Source organism: Ixodes scapularis, unplaced genomic scaffold (assembly GCF_016920785.2).
Source record: "Ixodes scapularis isolate PalLabHiFi unplaced genomic scaffold, ASM1692078v2 PGA_scaffold5__190_contigs__length_132052651, whole genome shotgun sequence".
NCBI lineage: Eukaryota > Metazoa > Arthropoda > Arachnida > Ixodida > Ixodidae > Ixodes > Ixodes scapularis.
Window position 1 is genome coordinate 52,561,653 of NW_024609880.1, and position 25,802 is coordinate 52,587,454.

At 45.3% G+C, this 25,802-nt stretch overlaps 1 protein-coding gene and 1 long non-coding RNA gene across 2 annotated transcripts in view; one reads left to right on the top strand and one right to left on the bottom strand.

The window, feature by feature from the left end:
- LOC8035453 overlaps positions 1-25,802 on the top strand; it is a 96,851-nt gene that overhangs the window by 39,554 nt on the left and 31,495 nt on the right. The window contains exons 2-3 of the mRNA XM_029976115.4: positions 8,660-8,791; positions 14,885-14,972. Of these exons, the coding sequence (XP_029831975.3) occupies positions 8,660-8,791; positions 14,885-14,972 (220 nt within the window). The remainder of the gene's footprint in view (positions 1-8,659; positions 8,792-14,884; positions 14,973-25,802) is intronic.
- Positions 1-25,802, bottom strand: part of LOC121048081 — a 72,265-nt gene that overhangs the window by 12,417 nt on the left and 34,046 nt on the right. The gene's annotated exons all lie outside the window — the stretch shown is intronic.

Here is a 25,802-nt window from a genome sequence, read left to right on the forward strand (position 1 = left end):
TGGTCGAACGCGGAACGCCGACGCCGGGCGTTTGTCTCTCGCATTCGAACACGCTCGACGGCTGCAGTGGAGACAAAGGCAGCTATGCGGAGAACGCGAAAATTTGGCGTCGGCGTCGGCGTGACTGAGTGATAGTACCAAAAATGGCCGACGGCGCAAATGGTAAAAACACGTCAAAAATGCTCGGATATACGTCAGACTTCTCAGGAAGCATCTTTTAAACAAAGTAAATTAATGGCTTTGAAAAGCAAGTTTGGTACATTTCAGTCTGGGTGGGAATCCAACCTTGGCGGCTGGGCCTCCGGGTGCTGGGCCAGCACGCTTCTCCGACCCCACGGCGGATACAAGGTTCTGGCTGACTAAAGGTGTGCCTAGTAACGTTTCAGGTCTGTGGTCAACGTATACGGAAAGACAGGCACCGAACCAGCAGAAGTAACTTTATTTCATGTCGAAACCATTTCACCAAAGGGACTATAATGCTTTCGCAATCCCACACGTAAGCAGTCTTAAGTTTCTCTGCCGAATTTTTACAATCAGTTAATAAAAGCTCGGCGTTCTGTCCCTGACGTCGTTCCTACCCCTGTGCAAGAAGTTACACGCCAGGTGTAACTTGTCATCGCGACGAGTTACAGCTGGCGTTTTTCGGAAAAGAAAATGTATTTTTCCGTGATGCGTAAGATGTTCATACGAAGACCTTCCAAATAATGTCCCACCCAAAACCTAAAGCCGGGGTCGCACTTCTTATACATCACACAAAACACAGTCTGCAATACAAATTATGTGGGAATATTTCCACACTGCGAAAAACCATTCTTCCACTAAACACACCAGTCGGAGACGCGTTCCCAGCAGAGTGATACCTGCACGACGGTCCCATTTCGTACGCATTACGCCTCATCTCCCAAAAAACGGTATTCGGTTACGTTTACGACTCCCTTTCAATTCCAGATCACCGCGTAGTCTGCTCTCCTTCGGCCGTTCGGTGAATAGCGTCCGTTGAGCACAGACAGACTCGCCTTTTTGCGGCTGGCACCCTGCTCTGAAGAGGGCGGGCGGCGGAAGTGGCGAGCCGGTACGCAGGCAACCACGAATCAGCTCGCGGCCATCGGGTTGATCAATGGCTCGAGCCGGCTACGAATCCGCCTGCCTCGAGAACCCATCCGGCTTGCCGCCGCTGCATGGCCCATTATCTTCACCGGCGTTAGGATGGGCGCTTATAATGTGTACTATTCTTTGCTTCTTTCCAAGCAAGTTTTTTTCCTCTTTGGCGCCTGCCGTTTTTTTTTTTTTTAATATTTTTTTTTATGGAGGAGTGGCCTCGTAATCGTTGCTGGTTGCACGGACGTTGTTGGTGTACCCGTTGCGAAAGCGGCGATGGGACGGGCTGAGCACGTGATCTGTAATAGTTGTCCCTATAAATCCGCCTACAATAGAGATCCCTTTCAAAAGTGCGCACCATTTTTACCACTTTGTCTCGGAGCGCTGTGAAAAAGAAGACACGCAGACGCATATACACGCCATGATGTGATTGCTGCGATATTTGTGCCAAACTGCGCACCCTGCTGTATTCTACTAAATTTCGTCAAAATGTAGGGAATTTGCGCTAACATTGCGCCAAACCTTAGTTTCAGTTCATTTATGCATGTTCGGACTGTAATAGTTCAAGCCTCGCTACCCAGCCAGATGAAAAAAAAAAAAATCGGTTGTGTGTATATTTACGCAGCCTAGAACTTGGTCTGCCTCAACGGGCGACGTGTCTCCCAGCGGTAGATGAGAAATTCAGCCAGTGCAGTACAACCGCTACCCTGGAGCCTTTAACGTGCACCACGCAGTAGTGATACACGACCGCAGGTCGCTACGAGCTCATCCAGATCGAAACGGGCAGGGGTGGGGATTGAACCCAGGATCCTGGGTTCTGCAGCGCGAGTTTTCGCTCTACGTGCTCCGAGCTGGTGTGCACTAGCCCACCCTGCCGCCGATTCCCCCCACAGCCAGATCGTCACGGTAGGCTTGTGCGAATGTTTGGAACTTTTGGTAGTCACTTCGAATAACTTGCTGTTCGATTTGATTGCTGTATTAGGAACGAAAAATATTCAGAAGTTCATCAATATTGTTCACACTTCACGATCGGTTCGGAGCACTAGTTGGCTCCATTAAGTGCGCTTCGCAACACGCACTGGTGTACTGCAGTGAAGCAACATTCGCAGAGTACGCATTGCGGTTTCGCGCGTCTTGCTTCACCGCAGCTCAACCGCGTGCTAGGGAGAAAAGCACACCTCAAGAGCACGGTGTTAAGGCCTGTTCACACATGCAGCGGAGCGCTACAAGCATAGCGCTTACCTCGCGCTAAGCGCGTGCTGACGGGAGCGTTCACCAGCTTTGTATCGCACCGTCAAAACTGTTGCTCATGGCAGACGATAAGTAGCTGACGGCACGTGAGGAGCGCTACATCAGCGCTTCGCTGCATGTGAGAACCGGCCTTTACTTTCAAAGGGGTGGGGTACATAAAGGAATGGGTACATAAACACGGAACTTAATGAGTGTTTATATAACATCTCTACTTTGCAGTAGAAAATTCAAAATAAAAGCGGTTAGGATATGTGGCAAATTTTATCATCCTGACGGGCGTTTCTTTTTTTTTTCTTTTTTAGATAGATTTAGCAAAGAAATTTGTCAACTGTCTGTTTTTTTATATCAATTATCACCTTTATATCTGCCCTCCACTTTTCAAACACACACCCAGTATTAAAAAAATTAAACGAAAACACTTAAAACGCCCCTGAAAAAAATGTGTTTTTTTATAGACAGCCTGGGTGGGATACGCAGCTAAAAAAATTAATTTTACACGAAAAAAAAATTAGAGCAGTATTTACGGCGCGAGACGCGATTTAGTCAATATATAGACTAAATCCACTTGCTTTTTTTTTTGGTTGTTTTGTTTGTTTTTTTTCGCCATTTCAGGCGCGTGGCTTCATATTGAGGTGGAAAGAGCGAATTACCATCTCGTTGGGGAATTACCAATCCGTGACGTCAATGACTTTGCGCGTAGAATTTCAAATAAGCCTCTCGCCGTCAATATTGCTCTAAAAATTTATTTTTTCGCGTAAAAGTGATTTTTCGACACACGTGCCCCAACCAGACTGTTAAAAAAACAAAAAAAAGTGAAAGCCGTTTACAACTCCCTGTAACGCCGAATTGGAGCGCAGCTCTTGAGGAGGAGGAGTGAAGGGTACTGAGGGGAGGGTAGACCCCTCCTCCTTCTCCTCCTCCTCCCCTCATTCTTTATTATGCTCCGGGGGGGTCACGTGACCTCGGGGGGGGGGGGGGTGTCACGTGACTTCGGGGAGGGGGTCACATGACCTCGGGGAGGCGTGACCTGGGGGTCACGTGACCTTGGGTGTCACGTGGGGGTCACCTCAAGGTCACATGACCCCCAAGGTGACCCCCACGTGACCTTGGGGGTCACGTGACCTGGAGGGGTCACGTGACCTCGGGGGGGGGGGAGGTGTCACGTGACTTCGGGGAGGGGGTCACGTGACCTCGGGGAGGAGTGACCTGGGGTCACGTGACCTTGGGTGTCACATGGGGGTCACCTCAAGGTCACGTGACCCCCAAGGTGACCCCCACGTGACCTCGGGGGGTCACGTGACCTGGGGGGTCACATGACCTTGGGAGGGGTCACGTGACCTTGGGGGTCACGTGACCTTGGGGAGGAGACCACGTGACCTCGGGGGTCACGTGACCTCAGAGGGGTCACGTGACTTGGGGGCACGTAGGGTCATCTTGGGGTCACGTGACCTTCAAAGGGTCACGTGGGGTCATCTTGGGGTCACGTGACCTTGAGATGACCTTGGGAGGGGTCACGTGACCTCGAGGGGTCACGTGACCTTCAGGGGGTCATGTGGGGTCACGTGACCTTGAGAGGGGTTACGTGACCTTGGGATGACCTTGGTTACGCCGACGCCGCTCAAGCCGGGAACGGGCCCCTAAGAGCTGAGCTCTAAAACAGGGGTCCTTTAAGACTGCTTACGTGCTGGAATGCTTTCGCATTTCTACACGCGGCGCATTCCTACAAGCAGCATGCCATGTCTTCCTTTTTCACACGGCGCTTCGGCGGTGACATCACGCCCCCCCCCCCCCCTTACTGCGCAGGCGCGGCACCCCCGCCGGCTCCACGGCTTCCGTGACGATGCATTTGCATTGCTGTGCTTTGCTTTGTGTTTTAGTTCTCGTGCACGTCCGTTTTGACCTTGAGCGCCCCGCCGGCTTTCGTGACGAGGCATCTGCGTTGCTGTGCTTTTCTTCGGGTCTTATTTTTTCTGAGTCGCGTCCGCTTTGCAGCCAATGGGAATTTAGGCGCCGTTTCGCTCAGTCAATGGGTATTGAGTGGCCGTTTTTCGCTGCTACAGACATCAGATAACGCCGGCTTCGCTCAATGGGACCAGTTATTGCTTTGGCATTAAAATTAAGACTTAAGTAGCTTGGGCAGCTGATGTAAGCTTGGTAACAACCACATCACCTCAGTTCATGCTGTCCTTCATTAATCAGTATCTCGTTGCCGAACAACTAAATAGCTAGTGGAACTGTGGACAAAATCAGACCTGCCGAGCAATGAATGCTAAAAAAAGGTCGTGCAGGGGTGGGAGGGCAAAGTAAGTATTGTAGTTAGAAAGTCCAACACATTACGCTTAACATGGTATTCCAGATATGGATGGGGATGTGCGCGACGGACTTCAGACACCATCAAGGATGTCTGACGGACCATCAGGAAAGCTTAATGGACCATCAGGAATAGCTTATGGTCTTTTCGATCGGGTGTGCTTTTCTTCCAAACGTTCCCTTTTTAATTCAAAAGCATTAACTGTCCCATGGAGCGAAGCCGGTGTTGTCGTAACAGCGAAACAAGCTATAAATCCATAATGGCAGCGACGCGTCATATCAGAGGCTTCGTCACGGAAGCCGTGGAGCCGGAGGAGGCGCGGCGCCTGCGCAGTCGGGGGGCGTGATGTCACCGCCGGAGCGCCGTGTGCGAAAGGAATGCTCTCGCGTTTTGGATCAGATGAGCAGGCACAGAAATACGGCTAACGCCGTGACGCTCGTTACATTTTCGTCGCTGCTTGATTGGGCCCTCCGCTCGTTAACGTCGACTGCGTTCTGACTTGCCACTTGCCACTGCGTCCCTTATTCGAGGCCGCCATTATTTGGCCGTGCACTCTCAGCACGTACTGCAGGACACGAGTTAGGCATCAGCGTTCGGCGTGGACTCGGTACCAGTCACACGCTTCGTGCTGGAAATGACGTCCAAAACATGGCGACTGACCAATGTTGCTCGATGGGGTTTTTGTGAAGAGAATATTTCGGCTGAGTCCACCAAGACCAAACGACGACCGACTCGCCTGCCGTGGATAGACTTGGTAAGCTGAAGTGGACACGACAAACTTGACCCACCTAATCGACTAGAAGCCAAGTCGAACGTTGACGCGCAACCGGCGATATCTCGAGGTTCCGACTCGTTTTAAATGCAATAATTCTTTTTTTCAAAAGGAGAGGGGGGAAGGGGTTAATCTGTGACACAAAGCACCTGCGCACGCGCGGGAAATGGACAAATAAACTGAGAAGAAGAAAAAAAAAACAGAATTCCGAAGTTCCCTAAAGGGAATCGAACCCAGGATCCAAGATCCACTTCACAAGTCTCCCCAAGAGGGAGACTTGTGAAGCGACAGTTGTTTGCCTTTCCCCTCTCCTTATCGCGCGCATGCGCGTGTCGCGGGACGAGGCGCTCCACTATACGTTTCGCAGCCTTCACACTGCCTCGCAAAACATAGGAGCCGACTAAAGCGTGCCGAGTATGACCATTCTTAGTGAATGAAAATGGTATACGGAAGGTCAAGCCGTCTCGCCCCTTCCGGCAACGTTGAGAATTGAGAAACCAAACCCACGGGGACCCCAACGACGAAGTGTTTGCGCCCAGGCGCGCAGCGCTCGGCTCACGTAGTCGAACGTTGCGTCAGCATTTGGCGGTGGCTTGTGTCCAATCAATGAAAGCATCGGCTGGAGACGAGACCGAGCCGATCGCTGACGCAAACCTCGCGTCCAGTCTGTGACCGGCACTCGATCGTGGAAGGCGACGCAAAGGATCACGGACCTTGTGTTCGCTACACACCGCAAGCTCTGTCGAGTCTAATAAAGCGCCCGCCATCGCTCGAGCTCCTAGCCAAGAGTCACCGACAGCAGCTTAAATAGACGGAGGGCGCGGCGAGTTCCGAGCATTTTCCCCGTAGCTAGTGAGACGGTGACATCGACCGAGAAGGACGCCGAAGGACCAATCACGATGCAGGAAACGTGATTGGTCCTTCGGTGCAGGAATCGTGATTGGCCCTCCACGCCCCGCGTTTCTGAAGATGTTAGTGACTATTGAACAGTATCTGCTCTGTTCCATGGGCGCCGCCATGTTTGTTTATGCTGACGCCATAACACAATTGCAAAACTGATTTTTTTTTTTTTTTAAGAAATTTTCGCATATCGTAGTGCAAGAGCGTCAGGAATGCACAGGCACCAAGCTCCAAAAGTGATGTAAAAAGCAAAATCCTCGTTTTATGCGCAGTCCCTCTCTTCACAAGAGCCTGCGCTCGAGATTACTATTTCCCACTTCTATCGTTGGGGGCTACGATTTCGAACACTAATATATACAAAATGCCCCCCCCCCCCCCCCCCGACAAAAAAAAAAAAGAAATTACAGATTTGTGAAGTAAGGTAAAAAAACGCAGGCGATCTGGTGAATGGCATCCATAGTAAACCTCCCCCTAGGAACTATAAAAAAAAAAAAAAAAAAAAAAAAAAAAACGTACAGAAAAATAAAAACTTCGTTGTCCTGTCCACTTTTTTCTTGTTTTTTTTTTTTTCTTGTTTTTACGTTTCAGGGTTACTATGGATGGTTTACAAACTTCTTTTTTTTTTTATCGCAAAAATAAATTTCATTTTTGAACGCTCATTTTCCGCCCAAACGTATGCTCTAATGGTCCGAACCAGGTGCCAATGTTCCAGAGCTTATTGAAAAAGTTATAAACAATTTTCTTAAATTTTCAATGGGAAAATGGCGGCCGATGGACCTCTCGAATACATGTAGCTGAAAGGCGCCAGTTGATATTCTGGTCTCTCTGTTAACAGCTCTGGAATCCCTGCACAATGGCGGGCGAAAACCGTAACGTCACGGCACACTTCATGCGCTTGGTTGGAGTAGAAGAAAAAAAAAACACACCCACAATGAAAAGACCATGAGCGCAGTGACGTTGCACTTTCGACGCAGTTTGATTGGCTCGTCCGCTCCTAGCGTTGGCCGCGAACGTTCGGTGTATCTTATGGTATGACTTGCACGTTCCACGATGTCAGTTGTTCTGCCACTGTGCAGACGTTCCGACCTTCTAAAAATCGGGACGCGAATTTCGAGAGAGATCTATTCTGAAAATTAAAATTTTCAAAATATCATTCATATCTTTTGAGTGAGATAACGGCAAGTTCTGCAACTTTGGCACACGGTTTGGACCGCTAGCGAACAGAGAATGAACGTTCAGCGATGCATAATTCATTTTCGCAAGAAAGAAAAAAATATAAACTACATTTTTTTTTGCGTTTGGGGGAAAAGGGGGGGGGGGGGGGGGGGGGGGGGGGCACCCTTGTTCCAGGGACATCCCTAGACCGGACCGAAATCTCGGTCTTTCGCCCTTGTTTTTTTGTTGTTTTTTTCTTTTTTCTTGTTTTTTTCTTAACAGGTGGCCAAAAACTTTCGGAGGAGGACCCCGCCCTAGTAAAACGTTGCCCGTATGCTGCGTACATACACACGCTTGCCCGCACACGCCTGCCCGCACACGCCGACTTGCATTTCAAGTGCCGAGAGCCGGCGTGGTCCGTACCGCACCCGGCATCCCACTTGAGACGGCCGACGGCCCAGAAACCTATAAACGATTGGAAGGGAGGAGCGAGTGTTCACGCTCGAGGTAGTGGAATAGACCGTAAAATCTTTAAAGCCCCCCTCCGCATACACACTTTCCTTTTTGGAAGATATCCGCCATTGCTCGTTTTGTGTTTTGCTTCACTCGCAACTAACTCCCATCTTAGTATACCTTTTTTTTCCCCGTTTTTAGTGTTCATTTATTTTCATGGTCAAGTTCGAGGATAGTAGTTCTCTGTAACGCGGCATCGCAAGTACGATAAGCTCTCGGCAAATGCTGAGTATCGCGGAGAAACTGTACGCATCCCGCCTAGTAATACGTGATTTGAACTGCTATTGTACCGTCCTTGTTGCTAAGCGTGTGCGGCTTCTGCAGCATAATACTAATAACACGATTCGCACCACCCGATTTTATTTTCTCGACAAAATAAGCAGAAATAACAACCAGGATGGTACGTGAATGCCCATGCTGGTTGTGTCAATATAAAGATCAACACCAAACAATCATAAAACACAAATATTATAAACACATATAAAACAGGCTCGTTTCGCGAGCGCCGACCCGACACACGCGAAGAGAAACATCCCCGCAACACGACCTCGGTTTAACCGGTCTGAAAGATTGGCAACGATCTTGATAAGAAGGACCCTGCCGATTTGTGTCTTCATCCGCTAATTTGCTAAACATTTTTCTTCCCGGTTTCTCCACAGGACGGACGACGTCCGGGCCTCCTTGGACTTCCTGGACCGAGTCATCGAGGAGTACAACAGCCTTCCGGAGAGCGTCGCGGAGCAGACATCTCTTACACCGGAAGGAGATGACGCCCCCAGCTCGCTCAACGGGTACGCCACAAGACCTCAAACTTCCTTCCTCTCGAAGGATGAAGTCAGATAAATGCAAAGCAAGCTGCTTTATCTCTGCTCACTGTTCGAAAGCAAACGCGGCGTTTAAATGCGTTCGAGCAGTGAGTATGTTCACAAAGGTAGCTTTACGTCCACGGCAGATGGCGCCTGCCACACCTCCCCAATTCAATGAATAAAACGCTGAGGCTGCGGCGCATACAGCCGTTCGAACTGCGCAAAACGTGTCTGCGCCCAGGTAATTTGATTTGCGCGGAGTGAGATGTATTTTCCTAGCGAAATATTTGAGGAAGTCGTCGACACCACGAAGTGCGAAATCCCATCCACCCCCAACACGGAACAGGGCACCTAGAAAGAAGACTTATATTTGTGTTTAGCCCAACCGTAAATGCGCTCGCTTTTTTTTTTTTTTCTGACCTTGATATAAGTTTAAGCTAGAGCTAGCCGCATTGCAATGAAGTTTTGTTTACTTTTCGGAGGGCTCATTAACACGTTCGACGCATCAAGTGGACTATTAGGCGATCATATCTTCACACCGGACAGAGCGAGTGGCTATTAAATGACGTCATCAATACATATTTCCTTCTAAGGGTCACCTACGACCTGGGGGAACCACTTGAACGCCGCTACAGGTTTATTGAGGACTTGTAAGAGATTGGGAGAGAAAAACAAGGGTGTTGCGCAGAGTACGGCAGCCTTAAAAAACAGCATCGACTAATTAGCTAACTGAATTATTACAGCCAATTAATTAGTTGTTCGTTTTAGTACTTATGATGAACTAGTTGTTTTGCCTTCTACGAATGTTTAAATTTCAAACCACTACACTTCTTGACTTCGTTTCTATAAACTACTCATGCTTGTCTCGAATTTAGAACGTACTGTTTCTGTAGAAATGAATATATGTCTGTGTGTGAACGCCTATGTGAAGGGGCACAAGTGAGAAAGAAATTAATTTTATTTATTTTTGTGTATACCGCCTTCCTGTGGGCCATTACAGAAAGAAATATTTAATAACATAAATGTATAGTTCACACCGACATTTTTTCTTCTACTCTGCAAAGTCAATCTCAAATACAAAGTACAACATGCACGAACATATACGTGCATGACCACCCGTAATGAGACCCCCCCCCCCCCCCCCCCCCTTTCTATGGCCAGGTCAGATTCATAAGTCGCAAGCTGGACTGTATATATCCTGAGTGTACGCGGAAAGAAAAAGCGTTTTTTGCTCTATACTCGATGTGGAAAAAAAAAAGAAAAACAACTTAATCTTGATTGCTAAAAAGAAAAAAAGAAACATAGACGTAAGACGTAATTTCTATCATTGGCGTAACCGGAAAATTGTCACACTGAGATTAAAATCTAGGAGTGTGGCTCGGTGTGATAATGTTTGGTCAACAAACAAGTAGCATTTAGAGTTTTTGTTCAGTTAACGAATAATTAATTACACCCTAGAGAGACAGCACGCCCTCGCTGCGCTAAGTAGGTTCTTTGCCGGTGCAACACCTCTGCGTGGCGGGCAAACCAGCCTGCGGCATCGTCGATGGTCAGGCGGATAAACTGTCAAGATATCAAGAACGAGGCTATAGGCCAACGGCAACGGGGCCGCCGATGGAAATCGAATCCGCTCCTTGGAATAGGAACACGGTGAAAAGGCGTTCGGTCTCCGTGCATGGAATGTGAAAGTATGTACCGTCATGTCTCGTTAATAATATGAGCCCCGCTAATATGCCTGATTACCCCGATACACTACCGACATCTTCGTGGTCGACCTGTATAAAACATACATTTTTTATCTCGTTATTCTTGACGACTCCGGGAAGAAACGGATGTGTTCAGGTATTAACGAGGCAGATTGTAGTGCCATTTTCTCTTATGTTTCGTTCGTTCGGTATAAGATAAATTTTTTCTCTTTATTTCTCTGTTTTGTGTTTTCTTTTGCAATGAACCTTCCATCTGCAATTTCTTTATGTCCATTAGATCATATAAAGTTACATTACAAATTAATGCGAACAAAAGAAAAGGTAAAAACGATGTGAACCAACTAACAAGCTGACTTGTTCTTCTTTGTAAAAAATTAAAAAAAAAAACTGAGACTGTGAAACGCATAAAACAAATATATGCAAGAGTCTCAGATTGGATATAGACCTTTTAGATGAAGGAGCGCCATCTGTCGCACGTAAAGGCAACTAGCCCCGACGCCATCTTGAAGGATACCGCGTCGCTCATGCCAGTCTGGGCACGTTTCAATAGGCAGTTTTAGTGGACCGTACGCTAAAGCTTTGCGTGGGCAAATTGCGTTCTGCGCTCGCCGTTCTATTGTGTTCTGCGCACGCGCAGAACGCAATGGAACGGTTGGCGTATTGCGTACGGACGCAACGCTGGGGATTTTGCGTTGCGGGCTATACGCCGTCTCACCCTACGATGGACTAAAGGCAGAAGCTACGAACCGCCGGATCCAATCACGAGCAGCTTAGACATTACGTCGTATTTCGCTTCGATGCGCGCATCGGTGCCCGCGTCTTGGATCACTGATGGGAATGGGCGGACAGTGGTTCGGATCGAGCAATGAGTGACTCAACAATTTTACTTTGCAAAGAAAACCACGACGTGCTGGCTCTTTGCAGTGTCGAAGCTATAAAAATGATGCGGCGTTTTGGGATTCAGAGCATTATTCGTTCGAACCTAATCGATGCTAGCTTGTCATAGTCTAGCGTGGAACGTGATTGGACCTGGCGGCCCGTGGCTTTAGCCTTTAGTCCATGGTAGGATGAGACGAAGTATAGCAAGCTTTGGCTTTGCGGGCTAGCAAGCTTTGTGAGAAGCTCTCGAGAGATCTCGGGCCCACCGAGAGCACCAGTGTCAAGATGGTGGTTACGTCGACTGCGCAGCAAGGCGACATGGTGTTCGCGAAGTTCAGTGTTATGTGAAATTGCGTGGTGTTCAGCGCTCAGATATTCTTTTCGGGACCTACCGCGATCGCAGCAGATTGCCATGCAGCTGAACGAGTGCATAGTGAGAATGTTCCCCGCTCGCAATGTGCGTGAATTCTGCGATCTGCTCAACGCCAAGTCTCTTCGCGGAGTTCTTCTCCGACGAACGAACGACTCTTCGAAAAATCGTCGAAGTGGTCGCTATGCACTGGACATCAGTAGGTTATAGATTTCTTTCCGCGATAGCATTGATAAAAGGTGCCGTTTCCACGGGACGATTGACGGAGGCTCCGTGATCGAATTCGGCTACGTATACTCGTCCTCCCCCCCCCCCCCCCCCCCCCCCCCCCCCCCCCCGCAGAAAAGCGCGCTTGACCATTCATCTCCGGCTTAGCTTAATTTGAAATAAAATTATTGGAAACGTCTTCATTTTCAATATTTCTTTTGAGGAACATGGTGACGCTATAAGCACGCTGAATTCTACGGCTCTGGCAAATTTAATTAAAAAGATCGTACGCGATGTTCTCTCGGCAACGTAACGCACGCCTAAAATCGGTCCCAACAGGTTGTTTTTGGCTTGCGCTATGCTGTTTCGTATTGCGCACGTAAGGGCCAGCACCGCTATACTAAGACTGTCTAATAAGGGGTTTTCGTGAATCGCGTTTCCCCCTCCGCCAAGTCCTCCGCAACAAAGAAGCCGCTACTGCGCCTGCGCGCCGATGGCTTCTACGAAAACTCCCTATTGTTGCAATACAAATCACAATAATTGGGATTTTTTCTCTCTTTTAAGTCAGAGGGAGAGTAGATTCGTTGCCCACATTAGTGAAGGAAGTTTTTGTCTTGTTCTGCAGTGATGTCCGGACTAAAAGTCGGCCGCGATCGGCGTGGCGACCGCCCGTTCGACGTGGCAAGGCCAGCTTGACGCGGAGATATGCGAGTGAGGTGATAAACTAGAAATAGAGTTATAACTGCTACTGATGAAAAGTGTGCGGCTATGGTTTTGAATACGGCTTTATCCATGTAGGTAGTTGCCTTCGTCGACGTGGAAGATAGGTAAATATACGGTCTCGCGTGCTCGTCTCGCAGATTTATACCGCTGATTAATTACAGCGCTCAGAGTGAATATTTTGTAGTTGATACGTATACTAATTGCTTTCCACGGATTGTTCGTTTTAACAACTACGTTCGACAAAGCGTGAAAATTATTTGGTCGGGAATTTGACTAAGTGAACATAAATTAAAATTTCTAGCAACAAATTTGGAGGCATGTACGTTTTGCGTTGTGCCTGTAAATGTTATAATCGGTTAAAAACAGACCAATGAGATCTGCGGTATAATCAAATTTAGATTTTACACAACCGATCCGTACAGATGATAGCGCCATCCAAACAAACGGAAAGGAATACTGCCTTCGCAACACCGCTTCCATAGACGGTGACAGGTTAGGAGTGAAGTTGAAGCTCCTTCCGCCTCTTTCCACTATAGCAGAGCGAGCGTTTTTAGATGAGGCGACCTCCTCTTCAGCGTTCGCTCTGCAAAAGTAGAAAGAGGTGGGAGGAGCTTCCACTTTATTCTTAGCCTCCGCAACCTGCTGGCGAGTTTGCCAGCTAGTGAACTTGCAAAGGCAGCGCATGTCGATCGTTGAGCCTGTGGTCAACGGGTCGCCGATACTGCGTGTTACATAAGCTCGCAACTGATCGGGAATAGACCCAATAGAATAGCCGGATCATGCAGCTACAAGCCTTTCAACACGTGTAGCGACGAACACTAACTTATTCTTCGCAACAAGGTGACCGTGAGCGCATCACCGAAACATGTGAACCGCGTTAGAGGAATTAACACGCCCTCGCTTTTAATAAATTTATGGTATCACTCAGTCGCTCGTTCATACGCCCGAGGCGAACGAAAAATAATTTCTCAGCCCGTGATAAAAAAACAAAACAAAAAAAAAAAAAAGCAGCAGTTGTATTTAACCCACGACCACCTCACTTCAACACGAGTACACCGGCGACGTGAACAAACCGGGAACATCTTTTAAAATGGCGTCCGCTGCCGAGCGTTCTGAGACAGATCTAGCTTTTTTTCACTGTCGGCATATTTTTTTTAAAGGGGGTCTATAATCTGTGTTGTCGTGTTCACATCTTGGTCTCTTTTTATCTTTTAACGTTAAATCCGTGCGACGGTAACTTGGTTAAAACGTAACGCGTTTTAACCGAGTTACGTTTTAATCGGTCCCGTTTCCTATCATTCCGTGCCGTAATTATACCAGCGCCCATTTCGAGCCTCTCTCTATACACCTTTCCAGCCTTCGTAGCCCCAGCGCAAAATGCCGAGTCCCTGAGCCGTGATCGCATTCGCGGTGCGTGACATTATACGCGACAGAAAGCTATACTGCGTATGTTGAAGAGGCGTTCCACAGCCCAGCGGTCAGAGATCAGCACGCAGAATACGGTTATTGGAATGGTCCATTAACACCGGGATGTTTCGGTGCTGTTCTTTTTTTTTTTTTTTTTTTTTCAATTCGTGACGTCCCGACCAGGATTTGCCTCGCCGTGGCGTCCCGAGCTGTGACCCCGGACCCACCATCGTCAGTTGCGACGACAAGTTCGACGGTGTGTGTCTAAAAAGCGCAGCGGAGGCTATAGGAGCACAACCCGTTCTCGAAATCTCAGTCACGCTCCTCATACGCCATACAAAACACACGCGGTGTGCGTTGGAGACACGGTGACAGAACTCTCTGCGTACAAGCCTCGAGAATGTTCCAAGCGTATGTGTTTGCTTCGACATATCTGTTTATCTTCGAACGTGTAGTTTTTGTGCGACCGAACAAGGAAGAAACACACCTCCGACAGTGTCTGCAAATTGGCTTCTGCGTATTTATACTAGCAGTCCTGACCGCTGCCCAATTACTACCACCGTCGAAGTCGGCACTCTGACCTTGCTCTTATGTCCATGGTTTGGCCGATCGTGGAAAGCCGAGCCCCACAACGATGCTTTTGGTCGCGTGTATAATATAAGTACCATCGAAGGTGATCAAACGTCGGCATCTCTTGGGCTTCGAAAGATGTCCGCCGCGGTCGCCGTCTCTTATACCCCCCTCATCGCGTCTCCACTGATTCCCGGTCTTCACCGTGTCTTGCAGGAACGAGGTCGGAGACTCGGCGGCCGAGGCGCTCGAAGCACCGGAGCATTTCTCAATCAACCTGGTCATCGTCAATGAAGTCGTTAAGGTGAGGAGGACGCCGCGCCGAATCCAGGTTATCTTCCCTGCGCCGGACCGACCGGCTCCTCGCGTTCGATGGAGACGGATCGTGATCGGCGCCGCGCTTCCCTCGCTCCATCTCCGACGAGTAAAAGCTTCCGTAATGGCTGTCGCGCTGCTTGTATGGTTGCAGGCGTAAGGCTATCCAGCGACCCGCTGGCCCAATCGGGTCGAAAAGTAGCGGGGTTGCTTAATACGTTGCAGGGTACGCGTTTCATCTCGGCGTGAGTGTGTACCGAAAGGGATGCGCGTGGGCTCTTGTCTGCCGGTATTAGTCTTCGTAATATGTTTGTCCGCGTAATGGGCTCTCTGTTTCCCGTGTTACCCGAAGCGTGCGTAATGATTGTCGGATCGCTTGTTACCTGCTTCAGTACGCCAACGGTAGTCCGCCAACGAGACAAAGAAGCCATTTTCTGTTTTTCATTGGAACGTGGGGTCGGCGCGCGTAATAAAAGTGACGAGCTTGGTATTCTTCTGAATGACTTGGTTTCCTTTTCTTTTTACGCGATTATACTGACCGAGACGCGGTTTATCCAAAAATCAGATGTTTTGGACTGATAATTATACGACATTTTATTTAAATCTCCGCTCAAGGCGCGGTGGCGGAATAGTCGTATGTAAGTAAGAAAGGTAGTGCAGTCTCATGACAGACCAGAACTAAAAATTATGAATCCTTGTGTGTGTGCAACTTGGAAACGTTGTTCTTGTTCTGCAATGACAGACCGATTTCAATCTTGCGCGTTTTTTCTACAGGCTTAAAGAAGATTATACATGTCAGACTTAATAATTTATGTGAAATAAACGCGATACTCACTGATTCTCTATATGGCTTTGGAAAAGGTCGCTCCACAGAACTAGCTCTTCTACAGCAAAAATAAATTATCCTAAACAATATTCAAAACAAACTTCTAACGTTGGGGATTTTTATTGGTTTCTCGAAAGCCTTTGACCGACTAAATCATAAAATTCTACTAGAAAAACTAAGTTTTTTTTTATGGAATTCGCGGTTATTCTCTTGCACTAGTTGAAAGCTATTTATGCTGTCGGCAGCAAACAGCTGAAATAAATGGGTTTCCTTCACTATTGAAACCTGTACGGAGAGAGTCTCAAGACACTCAAAGTAGTGTCTTGAAACCAATTCTTTTTCGCTTGTTTATAAATGATATCGTTGCCATTGCAAGTAATACCTAATTTGTCATTTATGCCGACGATACCAGTACATTTTTTTTCCATGGATCAATATTAATAGGTTAGTTGCCGATGCAAACATTTGCCTAGAGAAGCTTAGTTCGTTGACTGTTTCCAATTCATTAAAAATAAATGAAAGTAAAACAAAAGCCGTTATTTTTAAATCAAAAGGTACAGTGTGCAATGCTACTGCTAAGTTAATATTGAACTCCTTAGAAGTCGAATTTGTAAGTACTGTTAAAACTTTAGGTGTAATTTTTCACGAACATATGTTATGGGACTCCTATATTCAAAACCTTATACTTAAACTCTCGAATGTTGTAGGTATTCTGTATAAGCATAGCCAAATATTACTATCTAGTGTAAAACTTTTAATTTATAATTCAATATTCAGTTCTCGCATATCATACTGTTGCCTAGTGGGGAGAACCATGACCAGTAGAAACCTTAATAAACTGCATTTCTTGCAAAAGATAGCAATTCGAATCGTAGCTAATACGTCGTGTTGTGCACACACGGAACCATGTTTTTTTACAAACATAAAGTAATAAAAATACAAGAATATTTCAATTATTAGCTTGCTACAGTATACGCGACATCCCTTTAATGTGTTAACCAGCCATTACCACGAATTTCTAGACTAAGTCTCAAAAACGTAGTGCTGGATCCTTGAAAGTACCTCGTCCTAGAACAAACTAAGGGCTCCAAATGGCACAGCATACACTACCAACAGAACTAAACTTTTTAAAAGACCAACATTTTGGCTTTGGTACACTTAATAACAAAACAATACGCAAAATATTCATCTCAAACTCTTACTATTTTCTCCCACATAGCGCTGAGTGTTTCTTCCGTCCTTTCATTTAGTATTATATTTTTCCTGTCGGCCGATCTGCCAGTAGGAGGTAGGAGCTTCGTCAAGCTGCACTCATACAGCGTTTTTCCCTGTCTTCATCACCCATGTGCACGATGGGAGTAAATAAACGAATTCAAGTGAACTATCACCACTAAAACGGAGTTCATTCCTCGGAAAAACTAAATTACCGAAGCACACTCTCTCGCAGACGGGCTGAGTGATGACTTCCATGATCTCAACTAAAAAAGCGCACCGTCATCATAAGTGAGATATTGGTACGTTAAAGTATTTGCTTAATAGCTTCTCACACAAACAACACACAATAACAGTTATATATATATAATTAAAAACAAAAATTTGAATATTAAACAAGAAACATCATCTACCGTTGCGAAGCAAAGGACTGAGTAGCATTTATTGTTACTTTAATGTAGACAGCACAGATTAGCGACTGTAAAGAGCTGGATACTCTCTCGCGAAAGCCCTTTCACGAATGTAGACTCAGTGAACGGAGTGATGTAATTTATCCATACACCCTCCTCTCCTCTCCCAGATGTAGTTTAATTTAAAATTGTTTATTTCCCCCTTTTCCAGAATTTACTGTGTAAAGTACGAAAAACCATGGTTCACACAACCTGGGAAGCTCACGTAAATGCTTAACACCCCTTCCAGGTTCAAAATCCTGGCCAGTGGCGTCACTAGGGTCAGCGGAACCCGAGGCGGTAGATCGCCGTACCCGCGCCCGCGCCCTCTCCACCCCCCCCCCCCCCCCCCCCCTTTCCCTTAGTGACGCCACTGATCCTTGCCAAGCCATTGGTACACTGCATACATTACTACCTGTATCCGTAATCAATTGCAGTAAATGTATAAAGTTGTGACCAAAGCTCAAAGAAGCTTCGCCATCTTCAGGGTACTCCCGTAATGAAGAACCAATACAGTAGAGTATCTTATTTTCTTCTATATTTGAGTTGTCAATTGAGTTTAGACTACTTATTTCGCTTTGGAATACTAGTGACTCAACATTTTGTTGATTTTCTCCGACGTAGAGCGCTTGCAACCCTCTTCTCCGCCAAAAATATACGATGATGTCCCGTTAACTCATACACACACCTTAGTTCCCCCCCCCCCCCCCCTTTATTTCCCCAGGAGAAAAAAAAAAAAAAAGAAGGAAGTATGTTTAGTGGGATTTGTTTATATAAGAACAAGACAAAACTGCATTTATTTACCCAGTCCGTCCCCGGAGACCTTTCCAGCGCTTATCGCTCAAGCGAAAAAGGCCGTCCCGGCCTTTTTCGCCTAAGCGATGACTGTGGATGCATGCGCGGTATCTCATATTTCGTGCAAGAGAGTGCACGCTCAGAACACCTTGCACAGCCCAGTAAGCAAAGACGGCAGCGCCCGGAAGTCGGTTATGGGAAAGGGCTATACGTAATGTTAATTTTCCTCTTTCTTTTTTTTTTTATAGCGGATGAGGTTAAGTCAGGTTTCTTTCTCCACTACGTATTTATCACGCTCGGCGGACATTAGATAAGGCGAGAACTGTCACGGTACGCTGACTAACTAACCGAAATATCTTCATTAACTTTGCATTTATTGGTTTTACGGGCTATGTTACTATAGTGATATTCTCGGCGATTACAATTAGAGGCCACACTAATTAAATTATTTGCGAAAATGTCTTTTTTTTAATTGTTAATCGATCAACTTTTGCTCAAATACATCCTATCGGACGTATTACATAAGCGAGAATTGGTAAAGAAACGAAAAAATCATACACAAGCACAATGTATATAACATTTTTGGGTTAAAAAAAAACGATCAAACAATGAAGAACAATATCAGAGGTGCCCTTGATTGACTCAAGTCATGTACACAATGCCAAGCACATTCAAGCAGAAACATATTATCATCTTGGAACTAATTCAACAATAAATCGTCAATTCTCTAACAACAACACGTCACGTTCTGTTGCCACAGATTCTGGGAGCGCGTTCCAATCTGAAATATACAAAACTAATGAAGATGAGAGGAATAGATTAGGTGTGAAATGCAAAAGCTTCCACTTTCTGGGTGTTATCTTTCTTTCTTTATTAAATGACAAAAAAATTATAGATGTTGGCTGCCGTGAAGGCATGGCCGGCTACTCCATGTTCAGTTGCTCGTTAAAAAAAAAAATTTAGAACATCCTACATGACCCCGTTTGCACTCCCCCCCCCCCTCCCCTTCCCCCCAAAGTGTTTTCCCGCAAACAAAAAACAGTCAATTATTTCTTTATATTGAGTCCACTTGAAATGTCTTACGATCAGTCCAAGAAGTTCGGTCTTTTGCATGTCACATCCCTTATCACACCACCATTTTTACCGAGCATGTAAAGATATTCACAATCATTCACTTGAACAGATGTACACAGGGTGTTTCGGAGAACGCAGGCCAAATCGCTCCTGCGAAAACTACTCATCGCAACAAAAAAAGGCTTGTGGAGTTTTGGTCCTGGGCTAGGGGCCCATTTAAGAACATTTTTAATGTCCGAGATAATTGAGTTGGTAATTATTTTTGCGTAATTAACTTTTTTAATATTGTGTTTAAGGGCATGGTTTAGATTAGAAAATTGCTCAGCATCATCGGAAAACAATATATCAACAAAATGCAGAACAATAGGAGGCACGCGAAGCATTTTACGGCTTTCTGAAAAACCACACAAAATCGACGGGTTTGTTATGTTCGTCCGTTTTTTTTATCGTTCCCCATCTCAGGGTTTTTAAGTTTCGAGTTGCTATCAGAGCGCATCTCAGCCCCGGCGGCACCGCGCCCCTTGGAGAGGTTGTGCAATCAGCCTCTGCTGCGTCGCGCGATGACAGCGCAGCAGAGGTTGGTTGCACTATCTCTCCACGGGGCGCGGTGCCGCCGGGGCTGAGATGCGCTCTGATAGCAAATCGAAACTTAAAAACCCGTCGATTTTGTGCGGTTTTTCAGAAAGCCGTCAAATGCTTCGCGTGCCTTCTATCGTTCTGCAATTTGTTGATATATTGTTTTTCGATGATGCTGAGCAATTTTCTAATTTAAATCATGTCCGTAAACACAATATTAAAAAAAAGTTAATTACGCGAAAATAATTAACAACTTAATTATCCCGGAATTTAATAATTTTCCTAAATGGGCCCTCGGCCCAGGACCAAAATGCCTCAAGCCTTTTTTCGTTGCGATGAGTAGTTTTCGCAAGAGCGATTTGGCCTGCGTTCTCTGAAACACCATATATATATATATATATATATATATATATATATATATTGCATTATGTAATACATCCCATTTTAGTAATTATTTACAATATCAGTCTCTACCGGGAATTGTCTGATTGCTGAAAATGCTTGTTTGTTTGATCTATGGTTAGGCCACGGTCCTAGTACCTTGTTGAGAGAAAATTGTCGGTTGTCAATAATGTTCAGTTGTACTTTTAGTCGTGATCGATTCTGGTCGAACCGAGGGCAATCGATGCTAGACATTATTAGAGACGTTACTGGTGCTCTTTAATCTATGTACACGTATTTACACGAGATGTGCTCTTGGTACAGACCGGGCATCGGCAGCTAGTTGGGGTAGGCCATCAGTTCCTTGATTGCTCGCGCGTTGTTCTCGAGGCTGTCTGTGGGTTGTCGTCGTCGTTAGTGCGACACCAGACGCACACGCGGGAACAAGATGATGTCTGAGATGCAGCAATCGATGAAAAGATGTTCCATTGTTTCTATCGCTTTCCCACAATCATAGCTAGGGTCATGTATTCGCTTAATTTTATACAAAAATGCATTCGTGTTTGCTACTCCCAAACGTAAGCGGTGTATTAACGTTTCGATCTTTCTTGGAAGGTCATTTTGGATTATTAAAAGGATATTTGGGTCTACTTGATATAATATAGAGTTTCTACCTCGATCATTAAACTATATATCCCATGATATTTTTGGAGTGATTCTCTATCATAGATTTTATGTCGGTACTTGCATAAGGTATCATTTGCACCGTCACAACTGTGTGCGTTTGTAGCAAGCTTGTCCGCCTCCACATTCCCTTGAATGCCGCTATGGCATGGAATCCATTGGAGCCTTATTGCATGTCATGAATTTAGGCAATTATTTATAGCTTCTATAATTCTATAAACGAGTGATGAGTTTGGAGGGCTCATTGCTTTGATAGCTTTAAGTGCTTCCTCGGAATCTGTACATATAACTTAAGCCACTCATTTGAACCGCTTGTCTCTCTTATGTGCTCTACTGAAGAGAAGATAGCGTGTAACCCTGCCGTTGTTGATGATGTTCTGTGGGAGAGTCGGCATGAGTTTTGGACTTGAAGTGTTGGTATGATATATGCCGCTGTTGATCCGTTTTCCTTTGTGGATCCATCGGTGTATACCTGTATATGATCATGATAAGCTTCCTCTATGTATGTAAGGGCACTTTGAACAATAACCAATGCGGGGGTTGTTACTTTTGATTTGAAATCTGGTAGATCTATTTTGATTTCTGGAGTCTGGTATATCCAGGGTGGTTGGTTAGGTTGTTGCATCCACACCGTGTAGTCGGGTAGTTGAAAAGTTGATGTTGCAAGCGCATAGCTAGTGCAGGATGAGTCAGTAATGCGTCAGCAAGTGAATGGTCACAGTGCTGCGTCGATACTCGTAGGAAATTACTCAGTGGTTCCCGTTCACGTAATGATGATACTGGTAATTGCTTGGCCTCTGTTAATACAAGGGTTCCCGACGTCGGACGCGGTACGCCGAGACAAACTCGTAAACTTCGAGCCAGCATGAAATGTAGTCTATTCTCTTGTGTTGCTGATAAACCAGATAGTGCAGGGGTTGAGTAAGCAATTGTTTGTCGCACCAGAGCTGAGTGTAAAATTAACCGGGACTCTGTTGATCCTCCCCAGTTTTGCCCAGCAAAATAACGAATGATTTTTATTGTTCTATTTATTTTCTCGAGCAACACCCATGTAAGACATTGATCCATGTAAGACATTGACCCATGATTACTCCAAGGATTCTGTGGCGTTTTACACGTTCAAGTGTCTGTCCCTTTATTGAGAGTTGTAGTCCTTTAAGGCGTTTCCTGGTGAAAGGGAGCACTACTGATTTGGTAGGGGCTATGTCCACGCCTCGTTCATTTAAATATATCTCTAATGATGTTGAGTCCAGTTTGAAGTTGTCTTTGCAATGTTTCGACACAACTATCCGAAATTCATATACAAATATCATCTGCATATATTGTGACGTTAATCGGTGATGGAAGACGACTTGGTAGTTCAGCCATGACTGAATTAATGTTGGACTGAGAACACTCCCCTGCGGAACGCCATGTTTGAGAACGTGTCTTCTGGTCTCTCTATTTGTTGTCTGCATAAATATAGTCCAATTTGTAATGAAGTTTTGAATCCATCGTAAAACACGGCCTCTAACACCGACCTTTAGAAGACTGTGTATAACTTGAGTGTTATCACATCTGGCCGAAATATAGGTTGCAGGCCTACAGAACGTTTGTCTAAAAGTAAAGTCACTGTGATAAATTCAATAAAAAAAACGCAAGCGCTAAATTTTTCTTCTTATCTCCAAAGAAGACGGACCCAGATTTTGTTTTAAACTCGTGGCTCTGGTTTGATAACAGTATTTTCCAGAAATACAACATATTTGACAAGGTAAATTTGGTGCGTGCATATTCTAGTTTTGGTAGAATTATAGTTTTATGGGCTCGTAGGCGTGTTTCTTGGGGTGCTTGGCACAGTGTACGTCTTAGAAAAGCGAGTTTTCTGGATGCGTTTATTATGATGCGATCAATGGACTCGTTACAAGTTAAGCTGGACGTGAAATGGACACCTAGATATTAATACGACGTGGCAACTTCTGGTTCGAGGGAGAGGAGGCTGTACTGGGTCAATATCACATAAGTTTTATCGGTAACTCTCATTAGCCGGCATTTGCTAATGTTAATGTTACAAATTACTAATTTTGTCGAGGTCAGTTTGTAGAGCACGGCTATCATCTGTGCTAGTTATTTTTCGATATATGGCGCAATCGTCTTCAAACAATCTGATTACGCAGCGAACTAATTACGCTACCCTGAGGAAAGCCTGATGTCATGTAAACTTTCAAGGAAAGGGTATCGTTTACTGATTGGGTTCTAGCGCGCAAAAAAATGCTGCAATCCATTCTACGATAGATGTGTTTATTTAAGATGGGAGAATTTTAAAAGTATGCTACCATGCGGAACTGTATCAAACGCCTTTGCAAAGTCTATGAAGTTAACATCAGACTGGGTGCCATCATGAGTTAAGCTGCAAATCCGTGATGACCTCGAATAGTCGAGTATTACATGAGTAGTTTTATCTAAAGCCGTGCTTATTCGAAAAAAGGAAGTCATTGCCGTCGAGATGGGACATGATAGCTTGAAAAATGACGTGTTCACTACCTTGCACGGAACGCTTGTGAGGGAGATAGGATGATAATTGGAGGGGTCGGACTTTATGCAAGATTTGAATATTGGTTGGACGATAGCAAAACCCCAGTCGATTGGAACAGTGCCACTGTCAAGACTTTGCTGAAAGAGCAGAGATAAAAGACAGAGGCCGAGTGGTTTTAACATTTTTAGTGCCGTTGAAGGTATGGCATCATCGCCGGCGGCGCAGTCAGACGGGAGTTTATCTAAGTTTGGCGATACCGTTACTTGGGAATACATGGGCTCAAATTGAAACTCCGGTGGCTAAAGAAGCGGGAATGATTTTTGAGTGAATGCAGTCGAGAAAAATATATTCAACATATATCCCGCATCGCTATCGGACAGGCAGTCACCCTCTTGGTTGGTGAACAACAAATTACTTCGAGTTTCACTGGAATTTAAGATTTTCCAGATCTTACGATACGAGGATCGGTTTTGATGATATGTAACTGTTTGTCTCCGAAAACTTTTTTTTTTTTTTTTGCTTTTATAATTTTTTTTTTTTTGCTTTTTGACCAAAGACTATGTGCGAACCAATCATCGACTCTGTTAGTTCTTCTTGCTTTTTGGAACTACCTCTTCTTTTCATTCAACATACGTTTTAGGCAATTTGTGAACCAGGGTGAGAGATAGTCAGATGCGATATTGATTTTAGGAATGTTGGTTGACACCAAATTTTGAATTGCGTGTTTAAATAGAGTCCAACCTTCTTCGATGGAGCGATCTTGATAATGAGCTAACCATTATTCTAAAAATACATTTAGCGAGATATTCATAGCTTCCATATTTGCCCGAGCGTAGTTATATATTGTCTTGCGATTGTTTGCTCGGTTTTCAGAGGCAAATGCAGTTTCAACGTGAAAAATCGCATGATCACTGATGAAATCAAGAACGTTTATTGTGCTTACTTCGTCAGGGTTGCTGACAAAAAAAATAGGTCGAAAAACCCGTTGCCCTGGGTAGGGGTGGCTGCTAGTTGGTGCAGCCCGAAGCAGCTAGACAACTAAGACCAGTTAAGAAAATCATTGCAGTGACCCGGATTTGCACACTGAAATGAAAGACCAAGCGTCGCCCAGTCTATACCCGTAAAATTGAAGTCGTCTGCTAATATTACGTCGCCGTTTGGGTACGCTTCCGTTAGGTGCCCCAGACAACTATACACGCCATCATGAAATTCACTGGGGTTTGTGTTTGGCGCACAATAACAAGCACCGATTAAAACTTTACGAAAACACAACTGCAAACGTATTTACAACGTTTCAAGAAACGTGTCATAGGTTATTAACGTACTTTTGAAGTTAGCTTCAACTACAATGAGTACACCACCGCCCCTTGCGTTTGGACGGTCTTTACGATATAGGTTATATATGATTTGTTCAGTGTTAACTCTTTGTTGTCTACGCGTGACATGAACCAAGTTTCAGTTGCAATGAATTTGTCAGGTTTGTAAGAGGCGGTAATGTATTCAAATTCATCTTGCTTTGAAAGTAAGCTACGAAAATTTACAACAAAAAAGGGCCATGCCGGATTAACAGAACGTTGACGTACATTCCGGTTTCGTCAGTCGTCTACAGGGTTAACTTCAGGTGGCGTTTGAACAGGTGTGACAGTTTCAGTATCATATCCATGCACATACGTTTCATTATTAATATGAAATTTATCAAACGAAAGTTTGTACCTAATTTGCTGATCCCTAAACCAAGCGGCAAAATCTGGCAACTTTTTTCTTTCGAAACGTACTCTCGGTAAGAAATCCTCCAAAACCAGTACCCTTGGTGACACTTTTTTTTTTTTGCAGCATTTTGGAGAATGGTATTTTTGCCTTTGAAGATGAGAAACCTTACAGTTATTAGACGGCTTGAACCTAGGCGCTTCGGCCCCAGTCGGTGTGCTCTTTCTATTTCGCCAAGGATAGGCATCAGTTTTTCTTTGATAAACCTAGATACCACTGTTTTGTCACTCCAGGTTTCGCTTTCACGTTCCGGCGAACCGCCAAAAGTACTACTGTTTCTGCGCATCTGCCCAATCATGTTATCCAAAGAGAGGTTCTCCTTTATTTGACCGAATGCAGCTCTGACTTCCAGGCTGGACACACGAGTGCCCAGGTCTGCTATACATTTGTTGATTTCGTTTAGTTTGGACGCGTTTTCCCTCTGGTTTTGATTGCTACTTGCTATCAAATTATCAATGGATTCGTGCAGTTTATCTATTTCTTTCAGCTTTGGTTGGACCTGGGTTTAGCTCAACGTTACTTGCTGATGAAAGTAGCAGAAAA